The sequence below is a fragment of the Erpetoichthys calabaricus genome, chromosome 17 (assembly GCF_900747795.2).
Source record: "Erpetoichthys calabaricus chromosome 17, fErpCal1.3, whole genome shotgun sequence".
NCBI classification, from domain to species: Eukaryota; Metazoa; Chordata; class Cladistia; order Polypteriformes; family Polypteridae; genus Erpetoichthys; species Erpetoichthys calabaricus.
In genome coordinates, this window is record NC_041410.2 from 63,107,870 (window position 1) to 63,128,075 (window position 20,206).

The window sequence follows — 20,206 nt, forward strand, 5'->3', positions numbered from 1 at the left end:
GCTAATAGCATCCCTTGTATGAAATCAACTGGGCAAACCAACTGAGGAAGCATGTACCAGAAATTAAAAGACCCATTGTCCTCAGAAATCCGCGAACCAGCAAAAAATCCGCGATATATATTTAAATATGCTTACATATAAAATCCGCGATAGAGGGAAGCCGCGAAAGGCGAAGCGCGATATAGCAAGGGATCACTGTAATTACATTTATTCTGGTATACCCCAGTGTCTTTTCTTTGTAAGTAATCGTGGCATTATGAGATTTTTTAACAACTGCTCTCAGGTAAAGTTGGTGGATGGTAGGAAAGATTTGAAGCACAAAAATTAGATCTTAACCTTACATAATGCGTTGGAGTATTAAAATATGCACATAGTCACAGTATATCAGTTGAATAATGAGCCAAAGTATGCGAGTTGTGATGTGTAACAGGTTTCAGCCAGGATGTAACCAGGCTTTTCTGGAATATGGCAGAAAGCTGTTTGTTTCTTTTACTCGCAGAAGAGAAATCCCTTTGGCTTAAAAAATCTTAGTCTCTCATCATTTTTGCTAGGAGCCCCTTTCATTTAACAACTGAACATGCGTTTTTATATTGAGTGTATTTTGTGTAAGAAGGCATGGTGGCACTTTCGGTGGTACTGCCTACTACTTCTTGATTACTGTGGTGCTTTACCTGTAGTTTGCATATTCTCTGTGTACCCTGTTGGGTTTAGCCCATTATAACTTAAAATAACAAACTTAAACATTAGGTAATCTTGATTAATCACATCCATATGTGTTAAACACAATGAAAAATGTATCCAAAATTCCAAGATTTAAGACTAACTTAAGCTAAAGTATGTTGTTTCCATATAACACTTTGGCACGTACTGTATATCGAGCTTTAAACATTTGTCTTCATGTCTCGTAACAATTCACATACAGCATGTGTAGGTCCTTATTACATATTGATTTCAAGATTTGTATTAGACTGTAAATAATCATGTAATATGTCAAGTAAAATCTCACTAACATATACTAACATATCACTAACAGTATACTTTTACCCAAACTCTATCTTTGTTTATGTGGAACATCTAGAGGCCATGTCCAAAAAGCAGAGACAGCATGATGCTCAGTGTAATTTTCACTTTTATTACTGGGCACTGTTTTTTTGAGTCTCTGGGGAGAGTCTTTTAGCTCTGAGCCCCCATCTGCATGGCTAACTATATATACAAGATATTGTGAAAAAAAAAGTGAAAGTGCACAGCATTGAGATTTTGTAGAGATTTTTATGTCAGTAATATTTACAATTTTTGACAAACTTTGTCTAATGTTTATGAACAAAACATTTCTTTCATTAAATGCAAGTAAGAGACGTTTGCATATAAACCTTTTTGTTCACTTTACTAATCTCACACCATTGATGCATTATGAATCTCTATTTTATACTACCCTCTCTGTTAAAGGAGATATCTCAAAACTATGCCAGTTTTTCTGTAAAGACATATTCATTGAGTATCTAAAGATGTGCCTTGAATTCGATCATATAGTTGTATTCTCAGATAATGACTTGAAGTCAGTACTTGAGAGAAAGCATTCAATATCTTTCTGTGCGCAGCCTGTGTCTAATTCAGTTTTAAAATTATTCATTGTGTGTGACTCTGTCGACTAAGACTAGAAAACTATTCCTTAGAGTTGACTCAAGCTTTCAGAGATGTTTTCCTCCTGTCATTTGCTTAAGCCCTGCTGGACTACAGTTTTCTCCAACTGCCATATTGCCTAAAGACTAGTGCAAATCCTCACCCATGAATAGCTTGTTTTGAGTTGACAGATTGAACAACACAGTTTATAGATTATTCAGTGGTCATTGCTTTATTATTCTGTTAAACTGAAATAATCCCAAACCACTTTTTTTGTTCTTTAGAAAAATTATCTAATATAACAGTACCACCTTAAACAAGTGAAACATTTTAATTTGTATTATAAATACCACTTAATTTTTTTCAGCAGAAAGGTTAGGAGCATACGCTGACAGTAGCAAATGGGAGACCTTAATTAGAACTAGCAGAATATAAAGATAAATCTAAACTGTTGTAGGTCCATTAACATATTGTCATTGAATAGAAGTGTTGAAGTCATTTCTCATCAATGACAGTAGTTTGGTTTAACTGAATTATAGTGTGAGTAATATTTTGAAATCAACAACACATTTCTCCACACACCATTTTTTCTCCTAGTTAATTAGTTTCTGTTAGATTGACTGGTAGCTGTAAATCAGCTTAGCATGTGTGAGTGTGCACTGTGATAGACTATCAGCCAAATCAGAGTACAGTGATCCCCCACCTATCACGGAAGTTACATTCCCATCAGTGATAGGTGAAAATCCGCGATATAGAAAGACAGTATAAACATTTTTTTTTATAGTTTAAGCCTTAAAATACCCCTCCCACACGCTTTAAACACATGTAAACTTATTAAAACACACTTTGTAAACACATATGATATGTGGATGTCAGGCTAAGGATATGAGTAACATCTCTCTATTATAAAAAAAAAATCTTGGCAGGGAGACCAGGCTTGCTGTACAGGCTTTTAAATAATCACTGCGCAGAGCGACATGCAGAACAGGCATCTTGGCAGAAGCAGCACAGAGCCAGTAGCTGATCTGTCCACTTCTCCTTAGCACATGTTCAGCTCCCCCACTTCGCGTAGCACGCCTCTGAGGGGAGGGATGGGGGGTGGGTTTGAGTGAAGCGATCGAGACCAGATCATCTTGGAAAGACACTTTGATGATACGCAAGACTAGACATTACAATATCTCTGTGGAGATGTTTTGGTGACTGTTCCTTGACCTGGTGTGACAGAGTATACCAGAGGACTATGCCATGAGATTGTCCTTCAGTGGACTGCTTTCCTTTCCAAGTGTGATTCTTGCCTTGTGTCAGATCTCAGCCTTTCCTAAAACGGATTGAGCAGGGATAGAATATCAATGGATTTCTTGTGTGTTTTCCCCCAGATGCTGATAAACGGATCAAGGTATCTCAGCCAATGGTGGAGATGGATGGTGATGAAATGACACGGATCATTTGGGAATTCATCAAGGAGAAGGTATGGTAATATGTGTATGCATCTTTTTTTTTTTTTTTTTATAATTCTATGTCCTACATAATTTCTATTTACAGTTATTAATTACTGTAAAAGGTGATGACTGTTATGACTTTTTGGTTGTATATTGAAGTATTCTTATTCTGATCATGAAACATGGCTGTTTTGTATGTGTAAAAGTTACATTGGCTCTCTTGATAAATTGTACTTATTGTTAATAATCCATTTTATGTAAAATTAAATTTTTTTAAAAAGTAAAGGTTTTACGTTTTAGATTTTTGAGCATCAAAGCTAATAGCAGGCACCTTGAAATAATAATTTTAAAATAACTGCAAAAAAGGAATACATTTAGCAAAGTTAAGTTCAAGTTTTGAAAATCAAAAACAGTTTTAAAAATTCATAAAACCAAGTATTACAGGGAATATAAATGTATGATGGTCAGCTATAATGTATGAAAGTATTTTAATGTACAATTATATTTGAATATCATTTTTCAGTGGCTTATTTTGTATTCAGTATAAAACAAGTTAATACCTTTTTTTTCTTTGTCAAAATGTTTAATGGTAGTTATAAATCATGCCTTGCTTTATCATTTGTGTGCATACAGTTTTGCCTTGGGGACCTTTTTGGTAGACAGACATCATAGTGGTCCCCCTTGGAGTTGTCAGAGGGTGGATGAATGTAGAGATAGGAGAATGCTCTTTATCCTTAAGCTGTTTTGTCCTGGAGAAATATGCTAGAATGTAGCTTTATATTGTTTGTGTGAAACATTAGACCATTGCTTGAGAAATATGTAGTTAAAAGCTTTTGAAAGTTTTATTTTTTGTAGCTGTTGTTGCAAACGCTTAACAGTCTCTGTAGACAAGTGGGTGCCTTTCCTATTACATTCATACAATTGAGCTGACCACAGATGGACTCTAACCACAGTGTCAAAACATCTCAGTGATGATCAATGCACACAGGCCAAATTTCAAGTGTCTTAGAAATGCTTGTGTATTTCAATTTTTTATTTTTAACAAGTTGTCCAAAATTCTAAAATCATGTTTTTGGTTTGCTATTCTGGGTTAGAATTTTTTCATATTTTTAGTAACACTCTCTTAGACCGTTTTTGCACCCCATGCTTTGATTAAACTGTTGCCTTTTAAGTCATGATTTCGGGTCCAATTAACAAAGTTTGGATGCTGTTATATTAAATGATGAGTGTGTATATCTGTCCGCGTCCTTAAAATTGTATGTAACTATTAGGAACATTATTTAGAGCATATTCCTATTTCTTTATTTCCTTGCGTTGTTCTGTTGCTGCGTTCCAAAGGCAATCCACAACCCACCAGAAAAATCAAATGTATTCTATTGCCCAGCTCATATCACTGTGGAGGGGCTGGGTGCAGGTTTTAAAAAGGTGATATGCTGCATTATTAGCTGGAGACAATATTTAAAATTTCCACAGTGACTATGCCTAGAGATTTGTGGATCATTCTGTTTTTAAGGGTTTATCATAATAATGGGGTAGTGATAAGTACTGCTGCCTCACATCTACAGGATTAAGAGGATCATTTCTTTCCTGGCACTCTGGTTTTTCCTGTCTGTGCCCAAAAGGTAAATGTTTGGTTAATTGTTACTTTAAAATGGTAAAATGGTATGTTACAGATTATTCCCTGAAATGAGCTGGTGACCTGTCAAGGGTGGTTCCTGCTATGTACCAGTATTTTTAAGAATAAGCAGATGCAAAAATGTATGGACAAAATTGATTGATTTATAAGAGATGGCATATTATGTACTGAATTTGTCTTTTTTTTTTCCCCAGCTTATCTTGTCTAACGTTGATGTAGAACTGAAATACTTTGACTTGGGTCTTCCCTTCCGTGACCAGACCAATGACCAGGTCACCATCGACTCTGCACTGGCCACTAAGAAATACAATGTGGCTGTGAAATGTGCCACCATTACTCCTGATGAGGCCCGAGTAGAGGGTAAGATTTCAGTTTGCTTTGGATAAATTTCAACTCTTTTGTATCTTCAAATGAAGTAAATGTGTTTATAAAGTAGAAAAGGAATGAATATTTTTCACATTGAGATTAGCAGAAAATTGAAATTTTCAACAAAATCAATTTTTCTGTTAATTACGACCATAATTTTGTTGCATTTATCCACTTGTGTTTTTGAATTTGCTTTATATATCGTAGACTTGTGGTCAGATGCTGTCATGACAGTATCAGACGCAAGGCAGGGCATATACAGAGACATACACAAATTTATACAGTGGTAATTTACAGTTAACAAAAAACCTACTGTGAACATTTGGGGGGTTAAAACATTGTGTGAACCATACAGCAGAAAACAAATAAATAAACACAACACATGTCAGCGTAACCCATATTTGTAGGACGAGAGGGAAGCCAGATTACCTGTACAAAAAACAAAACTGTAGGTTTAGAGATTACAAGCAAACTGGTCATTCTTTATTGACAATTGATAATGATAATTGAAAGGTCTATTTGTTTTATTTTTTTACTTGGATGGTGCAGTGGTTAGCTCAAATACACTGAAGACGTGCGGTTAGGTTTACCAGCTACATTAAACTGATACACAGTAGTTGGTTCAAGCCTTCCTCTTTAAGTGCTGCCCTGATAATGAATGAAGTCAGTTTATGAATTACAATGCCTATGAAAAGATATTCACCTCCTTGGAACATCGGATCATAGTGGATTTAATTTGTTTTTTTGACACTGATCAACAGAAAAGGACTCTGATTTCAAAGTGAAAACAGATCTCTGCAAAGTGACCTGAATCAATTACAAATGTCTAAAACAAAATAACTGATCACATAAGTCAAGTCAATGTTTAATAGATGCACCTTTGGCAGCCATGACAGCTTTGAGTCTGTGTACATATATCAGTTGAGTTGCTTGATTGCCCCCATGCACCACCCTTGTGAGGTCTTCTAGTTATTGCCCACTGGGAGCTGTCCCAGAACATATTGTACAGGTTCTGTCTCTAAACTGGCATGGCAGAAAATGGGAATTCCCCAGGAGGACTAGAAGTTGTTGAGGGTATAGTCTGTCCAGATCAGTTCAACAGAATGTAATTGCAGCCTGCAGTACCTATGAGGTCAGTCACGTAATGCCCACAACATCAGTCACAAAATGGCCATCAAAAGCCCGGTTACACTATGGTTAAGATTAGGGTCGTGGGTGGTTTATCTGACTCCAAGGTCGTTAAGTGACCTATGTCATTCCTGGCATGCAGCATTTAGATTAGACCCACCTTGATCAGTATGTTCCCACCAGGGATCAAACCAGGGCCCTCATACTGGCGAACACAAAAGTGACCCAACTGTCTGAGATAAAGAAAATCTTCTGTAACATTGGGGCAGATTTGTAGCTGTCTTTAACAGTGAAGCTGTAACCGATCTGTAACAGGCTTCTGATTCAGACACTTTTTTAAATAATATAACACATTGTATTTCTTAGGACAAGTATATCATCTCGTATCACGTTTTTTAACACCAAAAAAAAATACTAGCTTTACAAACTTCAAATCACTTTTCCATTTAACAGTTCAGCGTAAACTGAATATGTTGTAATGTGTTGACTCACTAAGTAGAGCTATAAATAATTAAAATTAATTTCTAAAATTTGCGGCCTTCAAAAGCACCCTTTCGATATAGTATATCTGCTTGTAAAACATTGGGCTAACCACAACTCTGAATTGCTGTAATCTGAATTTTTTTTAAAAAATGGTTTGTGAAGACTTGTTTATTATTATTATTGTTTTAAATTAAGTTTATTGGATATAGACAAAACTTTAACAGTGAAAAAGAAGACGGGAAAATTCTGTAATTTACTTTTTATGGTTTTAGAAGCCCAGTCTAATGCCTGACTATCTGGAGATATTCTGATCAAATACTTTAATAGACTTCACATTTAAAGACAGCAGGTGAAAAAAAATTCAGGTGGTCAGCACTGCTTCTTAAATAGATTAGCTTTGGAGTTGGGAGTTGTTTTTTTTTTTTGTTTTTTTTTAACAAAGTGTTTTTACTTATACCAGAGTTTAAGTTAAAGAAAATGTGGAAGAGCCCAAACGGCACAATTAGGAACATTTTAGGGGGCACTGTCTTCCGTGAGCCAATCATCTGCAAGAACATTCCTCGTCTTGTTCCTGGTTGGACACAACCCATTACAATCGGCAGACACGCACATGGTGACCAGGTATGTCTTTATGATGATTACTACAGCTTTATGAATTATGCCTGTCATTGTCACCCTGTTGCTTCACACTTTGCTTTTTCGAAGTGTCCATAATTTAACATCTATTTTTTGCTGCTGTTTCTTTCAAGAGTTATGGGTGTAAAACACAAACTTTTTCATTAGGTCGTGGTTCTTTCTATTCATGGCTTTCTTTTAAAATCTCCTTTCTGTTATTTGTAAACTATAAAGTGATCTGTTTTATATAGACAATAGTGATATTTATAAAACTGTAGTAAAGTTTATGCAGTATAGTAAAACAAAAATAAAGACTTGTATGTATGGTAGAATTGACATGCCATCATTTGTCTGTAGATTGGGCAAAACCTTGAGTGTCTAGAGTTCTTATATGTTTGGAATTTGGGACTTGTACATTTTACTCCAGAATATTTATTCTTTGTACTGCCATTTTCTTTACCTTTTCATTGTTTGTCTCATAGTACAAAGCAACAGACTTTGTGGTGGATAAGCCTGGCCAATTCAAAATGGTATTCACTCCAAAAGATGGAAGTACCCCACAGGAGTGGGAGGTATTTGACTTCCCAGGTGGAGGCTGTGGAATGGGCATGTACAACACCGATGAGGTGAGTCTCTAGGGTTCTTAAAAGAGTTGGGAGAGACTGCACTGTTGTGGGCAGTAGGTTTTCCTTTGGTGAGAAACTGCAGATTTGCTTAGTATTGGCACTTTTTCCTAACTCCACAGCCTTTTCCTGAATAATGGGCTGCTTGTCTTGACGTACATGCACAATACAAGAATTTGACTTTCACAGTGGTTGTATGCCTTTGACACCTCCTTTTCTCACACCCACCAATTTGCCACACTAGTGAGGCAACATGGGGAGACTGTTTTCTTTAACTGCATATATATGGCGGTTCCTTTGCATGATACTCTGTAAATACAGTCATCTGGAAGACTGCAAAAATACTAGTATACCTTAATATTTTTAGGACATTATGGGCATGGTTCTTTGCCTGTATATAATCATTTTAATATTCATATAGGTTTAACAGTTCTTTTTGATGATTGCTGATAGTGAGAAAAAAGTTCAGGTTTTTATTGTCAGATCAGGTTGGGGAGCATGCACTAGTACAGTGTATTGCCTCCCCGATCACATGACAAAACAACTCGGGATCCTGGTTGGCAGACACACGGTCCAGTCCCACCCTCCGGAAATGACCATCTATCTGCCGCAGCCGGGTGTTACGTGGGCCTCCCCTTGGCCTGGTCCAGCCGCTCAGGTCCTTAACAATGAGGATCTTATAAGCTGGATGGCCACATGGCCATAGTGCCATAACTGATGCTCCCTCACAATACAGGTAACATGCTTCATTCGGGACTCTGTGAGCAACCGCTTATTCAACACAAAGTCAAACCAGCAGTACCCAAGGATTCTCCGAAGAGACACAGTACCAAAGTAGTCCAGTCTTTGTCTCAGTTCACTGGATATTGTCGATGCCTTGCAACCATATAGCAACACAGGAAGCACCAGGATTCTAAAGACTTGGACCTTTTGTCCTTTTGCATAGATACCGGGAGCGCCACACACTCCTTTCCAGTGATCTCATGACACCCATGCTGTCCCAATTCGTCTACCAACTTCAAAGGAAGAATCACCACAGAAATGAATGTCACTGCCAATGTAAGTAAACCTCTCGACAAGGTCAACACTCTCTCCGCAGACAGACACACTGCTGATGACTGTGTCCAAGTGGTCATTAAAGGCCTGGATCTTGGTTTTTATCCAGGACACTCGCAAGCCCAGACACTCAGACTCCTCACTCAGTCTCTCAAGATCCCCAATCAGAGCCTCCATGGACTCCATGAAGATCACAGCATTGTCGGCAAAGTCAAGATCAGTGAATCTTTCTTCACCAGCAGATGTCCCACAGCCGCTGGGCCCCACAACTCTGACCAACAGCCAGTCCATGCAAGCACTGAACAGAGTAGCAGCAAGAACACACCACTGACAACCCCCAGAATCAACTGGGAAGAATGCAGAGGCTCTGCCTCCACTGTACACAGCACCCACAGTACCAGTGTACAGGCCAGCCATGATATCCAGCAACTTGGAGGGGGTCCCATGAAATCTGATGTCCCACAGGGCAGTTCGATAAACTCAATGAGTTGAGTGCTTTATGAAAATTGACAAAGGCTTTATTGACTTTAGTTTAGAGTTACATTTTAGAAAATTATGTGTTTGGGCTTTTTGGTGGTGCTTGTGTAGACACTGACCAAGGAAACATTGGTAAATATTGATTTCCAAGGTTATTTACTGCTTTTTGCAGAGTAAAGCGTAACCTTTATGTCACCCTTTCTCTCCTAAGCTGGGTCACAAACCTTGACTTGCCATGACAATGACTTGTTACTTTTGTTTTGTCTCTATAGTCTATCACCGGCTTCGCACACAGCTGCTTTCAATACGCAATTCAGAAGAAGTGGCCTCTCTACATGAGTACTAAGAATACCATCCTGAAGGCATATGATGGCCGCTTTAAGGACATTTTCCAGGATATCTTTGAGAAGTAAGTTTCTCTTCCCTCTGTGCTTGTAGTTATAGAGCACACACTGCAATGTCATACTAAAACAACATTCCTTACTTTATCATTGTATTCTGCTTAAAGAGCTCCTTCTATCAAGTTTAAGTCTTCAGATAAAAATTAGTGATTTGGAGCTAAAGGTGAGTATGAGAAAGTGAATTTGAAATGGAGTTAGCATGGTAGTAGTTCCTGGAGGCCAGGTCATATTTGTATAAAAGGAAAGAAAAAAAATACTGTTGCAGTGGATTTTCAGAGTTTGAAAAGGTTTTATTTCAAACCAGTATTGTAATATCTACTGTTGAATTCTGCTGTGTACTTACTTGTGTTCTCTTCTATGTGTTGTATTGTAATTACCCCATTTTTTGATACCTACTGCACACCCAGCCTACCTGGAAAGGGGGTCTCTCTTTGAACTACCTTTCCCAAGGTTTCTTCCATTTCTTTTTGGGAGTTTTTCCTTCTCTTCTTAGAGAGTCAAGGCTGGGGGGCTGTCAAAAGGCAGGGCTTGTTAACACTAGAATTACCAGAGCCTACGAAAAAACTTGTAAACCCATCCCATCTTAAATCCCTTCGCAACTCTCTTTTGTCTTCTAAATGTGTTGATAAGCCCAAGCAGCCTGCTATACCAATCCCCCCCGCCCTACACCGCCTCAGAACGGGCAAGAAGTTCTCCCAGTTCCTGCCTTGATTGATTATCTGGGAGAGAGCTACCCAGAATTTTAAGGGGAAATAATTTGATGTGTTTTTTGTCTGCAACAATCTATGTAAACACATCGTTAAAACAAAAAACGTTTTTCACGTTGTAGTAATAAATGACAAAATGTAGACATGAACTGTAAATGTGTAAAGGCTGATGGCCAAATATCAAATAAATACTTTCACAAAAGGTCCAAGTACAATACAACAGCATCCGTGGTTCAGTGGTTAGAACGGCCGATTTATAATCCAGAGATAGTGAGTTCGTAACCAGCTCTCCCGCAGATTTACCGTTTTGAGTAGTGAGCTACTCTTATTGTTAATGTTATAGAAGGCATGCGAATGAATATGAATAATATGAATAACGTTTCATTAGTGCCACAATGTTTTCCAAAATGTACTCAACAGGTCATAAAATGAGTTATTCCAAATATCATGTATACCTATGTCTGTGCTTTTTGTCAGTGCGGCTTTGACATTATGGACCATAAGGTGCATACTAATTCAGCGTGAGCAGGAACACTCAATAAAACTGAATTAAAAAAAAAATTCAAGTGACATTGAGATACGAAGAAGGCAGATTCACCAGCGTTTGTGTGTCAGCTTTTATCCCTCCAGATCAGAGAATTTCCAGTTCCATTGTCTGAAAACATCGCTCACATCATCAGTTATTCCCAGTTTCAGATAAAAACTAACAGCGTCAAATCTGGGGCAGGAAGGTGGGTGCTGTTAGTTTTGTATCGTGATACAAAGCTGCCTGTATTGTATCGTGATCGTGACTGAGAGAATAAAAGTGAAAAAAATGCTAACTTTTACAAGTACTATAAATTTACACTGGCTGTTACAGACACAAATAAAATGTATATTTTTATTGTATAATATTAACAATAAGAGTAGCTCACTACTCAAAATGGTAAATTTACGGGAGAGCTGGTTACAAACACACGACCTCTGGATTATAAGTCGGCAGTTCTAACCACTGCACCACGGAAGCTGTCATATTGTACTTGGACCATTTGTGAAAGTGTTTATTTTATATTTGGACTTCAGCCTTTACACATTATACAGTTCATGTCTACATTTTGTTATTTATTACTAACACATGAAAAACGTTTTTGTTTTAACGAAGTGTTTACATAGATTGTTATAGACACAAAACACAACAAATTATTTCCCCTTACAATTCTGGGTAGGTCTCACCCAGATAATCAATCAAGGCAGGAACTGGGAGAACTTCTTGCCTGTTCTGAGGCGATAGGGCGATGGTAAAGCAGGCTGCTTGGGCTTATCATCACATTTAGAAGACAAAAGACGCTGACAGAGAGGTGCGAAGGGATTTAAAATGGGATGGGTTTACGAGTTTTTTTGTTGTTTCTGGTAATTCTAGTGTTAAAGCCCATTGCAGCACTCCTTGTGTGATTTTAGGCTATATAAAAAATTTTTTTTTGTGTTATTTTTTTTTTTTTTTTAAACAAACTGCAAAGTTTTTACTTCACTATGAGTAAACTGCAAAAAACACTATTTGAAAATTCGACAACTAACTTTTTGAAAAACGGACATTTTTAAAGTTTTCTGGCTGTCCATTATTTTGATTTGAAACTGAAATGAGTGCAAACTGCAGGAGTTGTTTGGAGTCGTATTCATCTTCAGTGTCGCTCCTGTTTATTATTCTTATATAGGGTTGCTATTTGGACAATGTATGTAAATACCGTGTTTGTTGTTCAATAGTCAAAATAATGTGACATTAAGAGAATACAGAATGAGTTACAGTAAGATAAAGGCACCCAAGGTTCTTATTTGGGATTTTTTTTACCATGTGAACATCTGTGGTATTTAAGTACAGTAGACCAACAGTTAACAGACTACTGTATGTGTTCATTTGAACCCTCTCCAGGCAGTACAAGTCAGAGTTTGATAAACTGAAGATCTGGTATGAACACCGTCTGATTGATGACATGGTAGCACAAGTTCTGAAGTCCTCTGGAGGCTTTGTTTGGGCCTGCAAGAACTATGATGGGGATGTCCAGTCTGATATTTTGGCACAAGGTAAGTAAGATTGTAGGTGATATGAAAGCCGTCTTCATATTGTAATCAGTTATTTAACATTTCCATCATTATGCTTGAATTTCAATCCTTTTCTTCCTCAAGGCTTTGGCTCCTTGGGTCTCATGACATCTGTATTGGTATGTCCTGATGGTAAGACAATTGAGGCCGAGGCTGCTCATGGCACTGTTACCCGTCACTACAGAGAACACCAAAAAGTGAGTAGTTTATTTGTTCTGTTCTTTGTACCCTTGTAATCAGCCTTTGGTTTTCATCTCCTTTATCTAGTTTAATCTCAACGGAAGCAGAGCTGAATAGGAGTTCAAAACATTCTCCTGTTAGGAGACCAAATATGACAGACTAGCAAAATACCCGCGCTTCGCAGCGGCGAAGTACTGCTTTAAAATTTTTATTAAGAAGAAAAGTAAACCTTTTTAAACTGAGGGAAAATATACCAATAATTATTTGTTAAGGATCTCTTTGTATACCATGTTGTCAGTTCGGCCCTCCGGTTGTAATATGACCAAGCTGTGCGCTGAGCCTACTCTTGAGCATGCAACGTATAGTTGGCCATGTGAAAAGCAATCTTGCCTCAAATCAATGCCAACCTTTTGTAGGGTCTGTCTCTGAGACTTATTAATTGTCATTGCGAAGCAGAGCCTTACTGGAAATTGGAGGTGTTTGAATTGAAATGGGTTTCATCGATAACTTAGCATCCAGCTTTTGAGAGTTTAAACATTCATAAATACCAAAGTGTCCACTACTCAAATCGTTACCTGTGAATCTAAGATGTTTAAGAGGCATTGGCGGTTGTCCAAAGGTGTAAAATATTTGGCCATTTCGGTACACTTGAAAGCGACAACCGAACAATTCAGCGGCAGCCATCAACTCACTTACAGAACCATAGGTGAAGGGCTTAAGCATTTCACTCTTATAGTGCTCCTGTTTAGTATAATTATCTCTTGTACCGTCATCAGTCCACACCTTGAACCTGTCCCAGTCATTCAATACATAAGACACAATGTTCCTCCGGATATTAAGAGTGAGCCTGATATGGCCGTGCAGTATGTAACACAGAGAATGGAAAAGGCAGTCGCCATCTCCGGGCATGGAAACCACTTGGTAAGTGACAGTTCTTTGATCGATGGCGATCACCTCAATAGACATGTTAATGGGTGTACGGTTGGAACGATAAAGGAAATGGGTACCTGAACAATGTAAACTAAGTCTAAAATACCTACACAATAACTATAATCGTAATAAACGAACAATAAAACAGCGGAGAAGCCGTGGATTAAATAAAAAGGCTGCAGTTATCAGCAGGGAGACGTGAATACCGTGGCGAAGTAAGGAAGGGAATGAAGAGACCAGAGCGAGGGACGGCCTTATATAGGCAGGCAGCCAACTATGTGGGAGGCGTGGGGATGGGGGACCCAACGCCACCTCACACGGCGACCAAGATGCAGGCTATGGACGTATATATGTACGTAAGTAGGATTCAGTTAGTGCTGGGAACCTGCGTACCAAATTTCTTGAAGATGGGCCCATAAGTAACGAAGACCGTTGGAAAGTTCAATATGGCGGCCGACAGTGGCATCATACCACTGAAATAAGTACGTACATCGGTTTCGGTTAGTGCAGGAAAGCCGCCTACCAAATTTCGTGAAGATGGGGCCATAAATAAGAAAGTTTAACATGGTGGACGTTGCCGACTGTTATGACCATTATGCGTAGAATTTTGAAATGAAACCTGCTTAACTTTTGTAAGTAAGCTGTAAGGAATGAGCCTGCCAAATGTCAGCCTTCTACCTACAAGGGAAGTTGGGGAATTAGTGATGAGTCGGTCAGTAAGGGCTTTGCCTTTTATTAGTATAGACTAGCAAAATACCCGCGCTTCGCAGCGGAGAAGTAGTGTGTTAAAGAGGTTATGTAAACATATATATACATAAACATATCTACATATACACATATCTACATATATACATATATATATACACTAGCAAAATACCTGCGCTCCGCAGCGGAGAAGTAGTGTGTTAAAGAGGTTATGTAACCATATATATACATAAACATATATACATATATATACATATCTACATATACACATATCTACATATACATATATATACATATACACATCCACATATACATATATATATATATATATATATACATATACAAATTTACATATCTACATATATATATATATATATATATATATATATATATATATATATATATATATATATATATATATATATACATATAAATATAGACATACATACATACATACATACATTCACATATATATATATATATATATATATATATATATATATATATATATATACTGTATATATACATATCTACTTATTGGCTCCTGTATTTAGGATATAGCGGGTTGGATAATGGATAGATGGACATTTGTATGCATAGCCCTATTTGCCCGTTTTCGTTTTTTTCTTTCTTCAGTAATATTTCAGCAAACCAGGAGCTTGTCAGTTCAAATCCTGGTACTGACACCACTGTGTGACCCTTAGGAAGTCACTTCACCTGCCTGTGCTGCAGAAAACAAAAGTAATGTAACAAATTGTACCTCAGATGTTGCAAGTTGCTGGAATAAAGGCCTAAGTAAAATAGATAAATATGTAGTATACACATAGGAACTATTAATTTATTTTTAGTTAAGTCATCTTAAAAAAACTAAAACAGCCAAATGGGGCAATGCATACGAACTTAAAAGGTTTAAATAAAACAGAAATATACACTTTTATTTTTACTTCCTTAACTTGTGGAGGGTGTATCCTGTAGCAAAGCCCTAACTTTTTTCGTGAAAGCCCGTTTCAGTCAATAAGTCTTAAAAACAGGTGTAAAGATATTGACAATAAGCTACGCAAACCCACCAAGACATGGAATCGTTTAAATCAAGTATCATTACATCTTCCTTTCTTAAAGAGAAGTAAGGCAGTACTTATAAGCTTACATAAATATATATATATATCTATATATATATATATATAGACATACATACATATATATATCTATATCTATCTATATCTATATCTATCTATATATATATATATCTATCTATATATATATATATATATACAGTAATCCCTCCTCCATCGTGGGGGTTGCGTTCCAGACCCCCCCCCCCCCCCTGCGAAAGGTGAAAATCCGCGAAGTAGAAACCATATGTTTATATGGTTATTTTTATATTGTCATGCTTGGGTCACAGATTTGCGCAGAAACACAGGAGGTTGTAGAGAGACAGGAACGTTATTCAAACACTGCAAACAAACATTTGTCTCTTTTTCAAAAGTTTAAACTGTGCTCCATGACAAGACAGAGATGACAGTTCCGTCTCACAATTAAAAGAATGCAAACATATCTTCCTCTTCAAAGGAGTGCGCGTCAGAGAGAGACAGAGAGAGAAAAAAAAGCAAACAGTCAAAAATCAATAGGGCTGTTTGGCTTTTAAGTATGCGAAGCACTGCCGGACAAATTAGCTGCAAAGAAGGGAGCAAGCATTTTTCAGCATTTTTTAGAGGAGCGTTCGTATCCTCTAGGCCAGTATGCGAACAGCCCCTCTGCTCACACCCCCTCCGTCAGAGCGAGAGAGAGAGGAAAGCAAGCAATCAAAAATCAATACGTGCTGTTTGATCTTTTAAGTATGCGAAGCACCATGCGGGAAGCATATCGTTTGCAAAGCAGCCACATGTAAGCCCTGCAAAGAAGGGAGCAGTGTGAAGGTAATCTTTCAGCGTTTTTTGAGGAGCGGCTGTGTCCTCTAGGGGTGCGAACAGCCCCCGTGCTCACAATATATTTGAGGAGTTTTATTTAATACATAATACGCGCTGTGGTCGCAGATTTTATATGTAAGCATATTTAAATATATATCGCGGATTTTTTGCTGGTTCGTGGATTTCTGCGGACAATGGGTCTTTTAATTTCTGGTACATGCTTCCTCAGTTGGTTTGCCCAGTTGATTTCATACAAGGGACGCTATTGGCAGATGGCTGAGAAGCTACCCAACTTACTTTTCTCTCTCTCTCTCTCTCTCTCTCTCTCTCTCTCTCTCTCTCTCTCTCTCTCTCTCTCTCTCTCTCTTGCGCTGACTTTCTATGATCATGACGTAGGGGGTGTGAGCAGGGGGGCTGTTCGCACACCTAGACGATACAGACGCTCGTCTAAAAATGCTGAAAGATTATCTTCACGTTGGCTACCTTCTGTGCAGCTGCTTCGTGAAGCGACATGCTGCACGGTGCTTCGCATACTTAAAAGCACGTAGGGCACGTATTGATTTTTTTTATCTGTCTCTCTCTCTCTCTCTCTCTCTCTCTCTCTCTGCTCCTGATGGAGGGGGTGTGAGCTGCCACCTTCAACAGCTTTGTGCCACAGTACTTCGCATACTTAAAAGCCAAACAGCCCTATTGATTTGTTTGCTCCTTTGAAGAGGAAGATATGTTTGCATTCTTTTAATTGTGAGACTGAACTGTCATCTCTGTCTTGTCATGGAGCACAGTTTAAACTTTTGAAAAAGAGACAAATGTTTGTTTGCAGTGTTTGAATAACGTTCCTGTCTCTCTACAACCTCCTGTGTTTCTGCGCAAATCTGTGACCCAAGCATGACAATATAAAAATAACCATATAAACATATGGTTTCTACTTCGCGGATTTTCTTATTTCGCGGGTGGCTCTGGAACGCAACCCCCGCGATAGAGGAGGGATTACTGTATATATATATCTATATATATCTATATCTATATATAGATATAGATATATATATAGAGATATATAGAGATATAGATATATATAGAGATATATATAGAGATATATATATATACTAGCAAAATACCCGTGCTTCGCAGCGGAGAAGTAGTGTGTTAAAGAGGTTATGAAAAAAAAAGGAAACATTTTAAAAATAACGTAACATGATTGTCAATGTAATTGTGTTGTCATTGTTATGAGTGTTGCTGTGTTTTATATATATAAAATATACACACACACATATAAACATATATATACATATACACATATATATACATATCTACATATATATATATATATATATATATATATATATATATATATATATATATATATATATATATACACACACACATATACACATCGACATATCAACATATATATATATACACATATATACACACACACACACGCTTTATGGGTGATGATTGTTTTACTGTTTTTATCTTTATTTTATTTTATTATAGAATCAACTCCTATCTGCGCACAGCAGGGCAGCCGTGGGCGGATGGGTATGGTGTATTCACTCCATGTTATCGTGCATTGCGCTGTCAGTGGTATTTTGATAAAAGAATTTGAACAACACATAAGAAGCGTATAAATTATTAAACAGTAAAACATTAACATTTAAGAAGTAAAGTTACATTAAGTACTACTGCAGTGCCTTCGGGTATACACTCATTTTTTGTTTGCCCATTACATGCTTAAATGTATACATTTTTTGGTGCACCTACCCGAGAACCGAGCGTGGGAGAAGCATGGATTTTAAACACGCGTTGAGTTCATCTGCTGGTCTCCCTCGTGGAATAACTGGTAATGTTTGACTAAAATCTACAGCGAGTAAAACGACATTACCTCCTATTTTTTTTTTTTACGATCTCTGAGATCTTGCTTTTTTCGGTTCAAGGCTTCATAAGCTCTTTTATGTTGTATGGTGTACTTATCACAAACCATCATCTTTGAATGTTGCAAGACTTTCGCCTTGTATGTAGATCGGGGTAATTACATTCATTGCATTCCTAGTCTGAATCACAATCTGATTGTATGGGTGGTTACCTGGCACTGTAGGGTTGCCACCCGTCCTTTAAAATACGGAATCGTGCCGCGTTTGAGAATGAAATTGCGCGTCCCGTTTTGAATCAATACTGGACGGGATTTATCCCATATTTTTTTTATCATTTTTTTTTTAAAGCAGCGTCTCATGCAAATCATCCCACACGCATTTTATGAAGATGCCTCCTTTCCTACTTTTGATTGGGTAATACTTGATGTCATCGTTAGTTTGATTGGTGTTTTCAACTGTCCAGTGAGGAGGGCGTGTCTTTTAAGTAGAGTCTGCAAAGTGTTGGCACTGAGATGTGGCGTCAGCGCCATAGTTGAAGCCCCTAACGTTGCGGTCAGCAAGTCGGCTAACATCCGCCATGTGCCGTCTTTCAGTTGCGAGAAGCAGATCATAGAATGGTTGAAACTGTTGCCCCTAACGTTGCGCCACGGCGTGTGGTTCGTTTATACCTCGTGTCTTCTCATTAAACTTTTATCTCGCGAATATGTTATTGCAATCCGCAGCGGGAGCGTTTCTATAAACTTAATTTAAACTTACGTTTTACACCGTGCTTTGTTTCCCTTATGAACATGCTTGTATGCTTAACTCGCTCCGTTCTCAATTGTTTAATTAATTTTTTGCTCTTTGCTGTTTGCGGCTGTTCCTCCATTTCCCCCTACTTCGTTCTTTTATCTCGCGAATATGTTATTGCAATCCTTAACGGGAGCGTTTCAATAAACTGATTGAAAATAGTTTTGCATTTACCTTTTTAGTAAAAGGCGAGCTTTTAAGCCTGAGAAATCACCACGTAAATGCACACGTTTAATTGGACATGTGTTAATATGTATGGTTACACAGTATTAAAAGACAGTGAACAACGTCAGTTACCTTTGTTCCCGCGTTTGATAAAAGGTGAGCTTTTAAGCCTGAGAAATCACCCCGTAAATGCACACGTTTAATTGCACATGTGTTAATATGTATGCTTACACAGTATTAAAAGACAGTCAAAAATTAACGTCATTTACCTTCGTTCCCACGTGTGACTCATGCTGTAAATGTCTTCCTTGTTTTTAGTTCACGTGATTACTTAGGAGGCGTGATGACGCGATACGTGACTCCGCCTCCTCCATTACAGTGTATGGACAAAAAATATGTTCCAGTTATGACCATTACGCTTTGAATTTCGAAATGAAACCTGCCTAACTTTTGTAAGTAAGCTGTAAGGAATGAGCCTGCCAAATTTCAGCCTTCCACCTACACGGGAAGTTGGAGAATTAGTGATGAGTGAGTCAGTCAGTCAGTCAGTCAGTCAGTGAGGGCTTTGCCTTTTATTATTATAGATAGATAGATAGATAGATATATATATATAGATATATATGATCTGCTCCTCACAAACTGAGGGCACCGTGGTGGATGTTAGCAGATTGCTGGCCAACCACAAGCGTTACCTGGTAGGTAACCACCCATACAATCAGATTGTGACACAGACTACGAATGCCGTGAATGTAATTACCCCGATCTACATGCTGTCAAATAAACGAACCACACGCCGTGGCGCAACGTTAGGGGCATCGCCTCTGGCGCTGACGGCCGAGGTTCGATTCCCGAGAGGGACTGCAGTGGAGTGTGTACGCCTGATGAGCCCAGAATGAGGGCGAAACACGTGTCGCGTAGTCTTTGCATTTATTTGACAGTAAACTATTTCAACCATATATATAGATATTCATTAGTTGTCAGTTATAATCATCAACATTAAAAGAAATAAACATTTGAAATACATCAATCTGT

The 20,206-nt window shown here is 37.9% G+C and overlaps 1 protein-coding gene across 1 annotated transcript in view; it reads left to right on the forward strand.

Moving 5' to 3' along the window:
• Positions 1–20,206, forward strand: part of idh2 (isocitrate dehydrogenase (NADP(+)) 2) — an 87,180-nt gene that overhangs the window by 56,949 nt on the left and 10,025 nt on the right. The window contains exons 2-8 of the mRNA XM_028823918.2: positions 2,997–3,088; positions 4,890–5,055; positions 7,133–7,293; positions 7,770–7,913; positions 9,716–9,852; positions 12,458–12,609; positions 12,712–12,824. Of these exons, the coding sequence (XP_028679751.2) occupies positions 2,997–3,088; positions 4,890–5,055; positions 7,133–7,293; positions 7,770–7,913; positions 9,716–9,852; positions 12,458–12,609; positions 12,712–12,824 (965 nt within the window). The remainder of the gene's footprint in view (positions 1–2,996; positions 3,089–4,889; positions 5,056–7,132; positions 7,294–7,769; positions 7,914–9,715; positions 9,853–12,457; positions 12,610–12,711; positions 12,825–20,206) is intronic.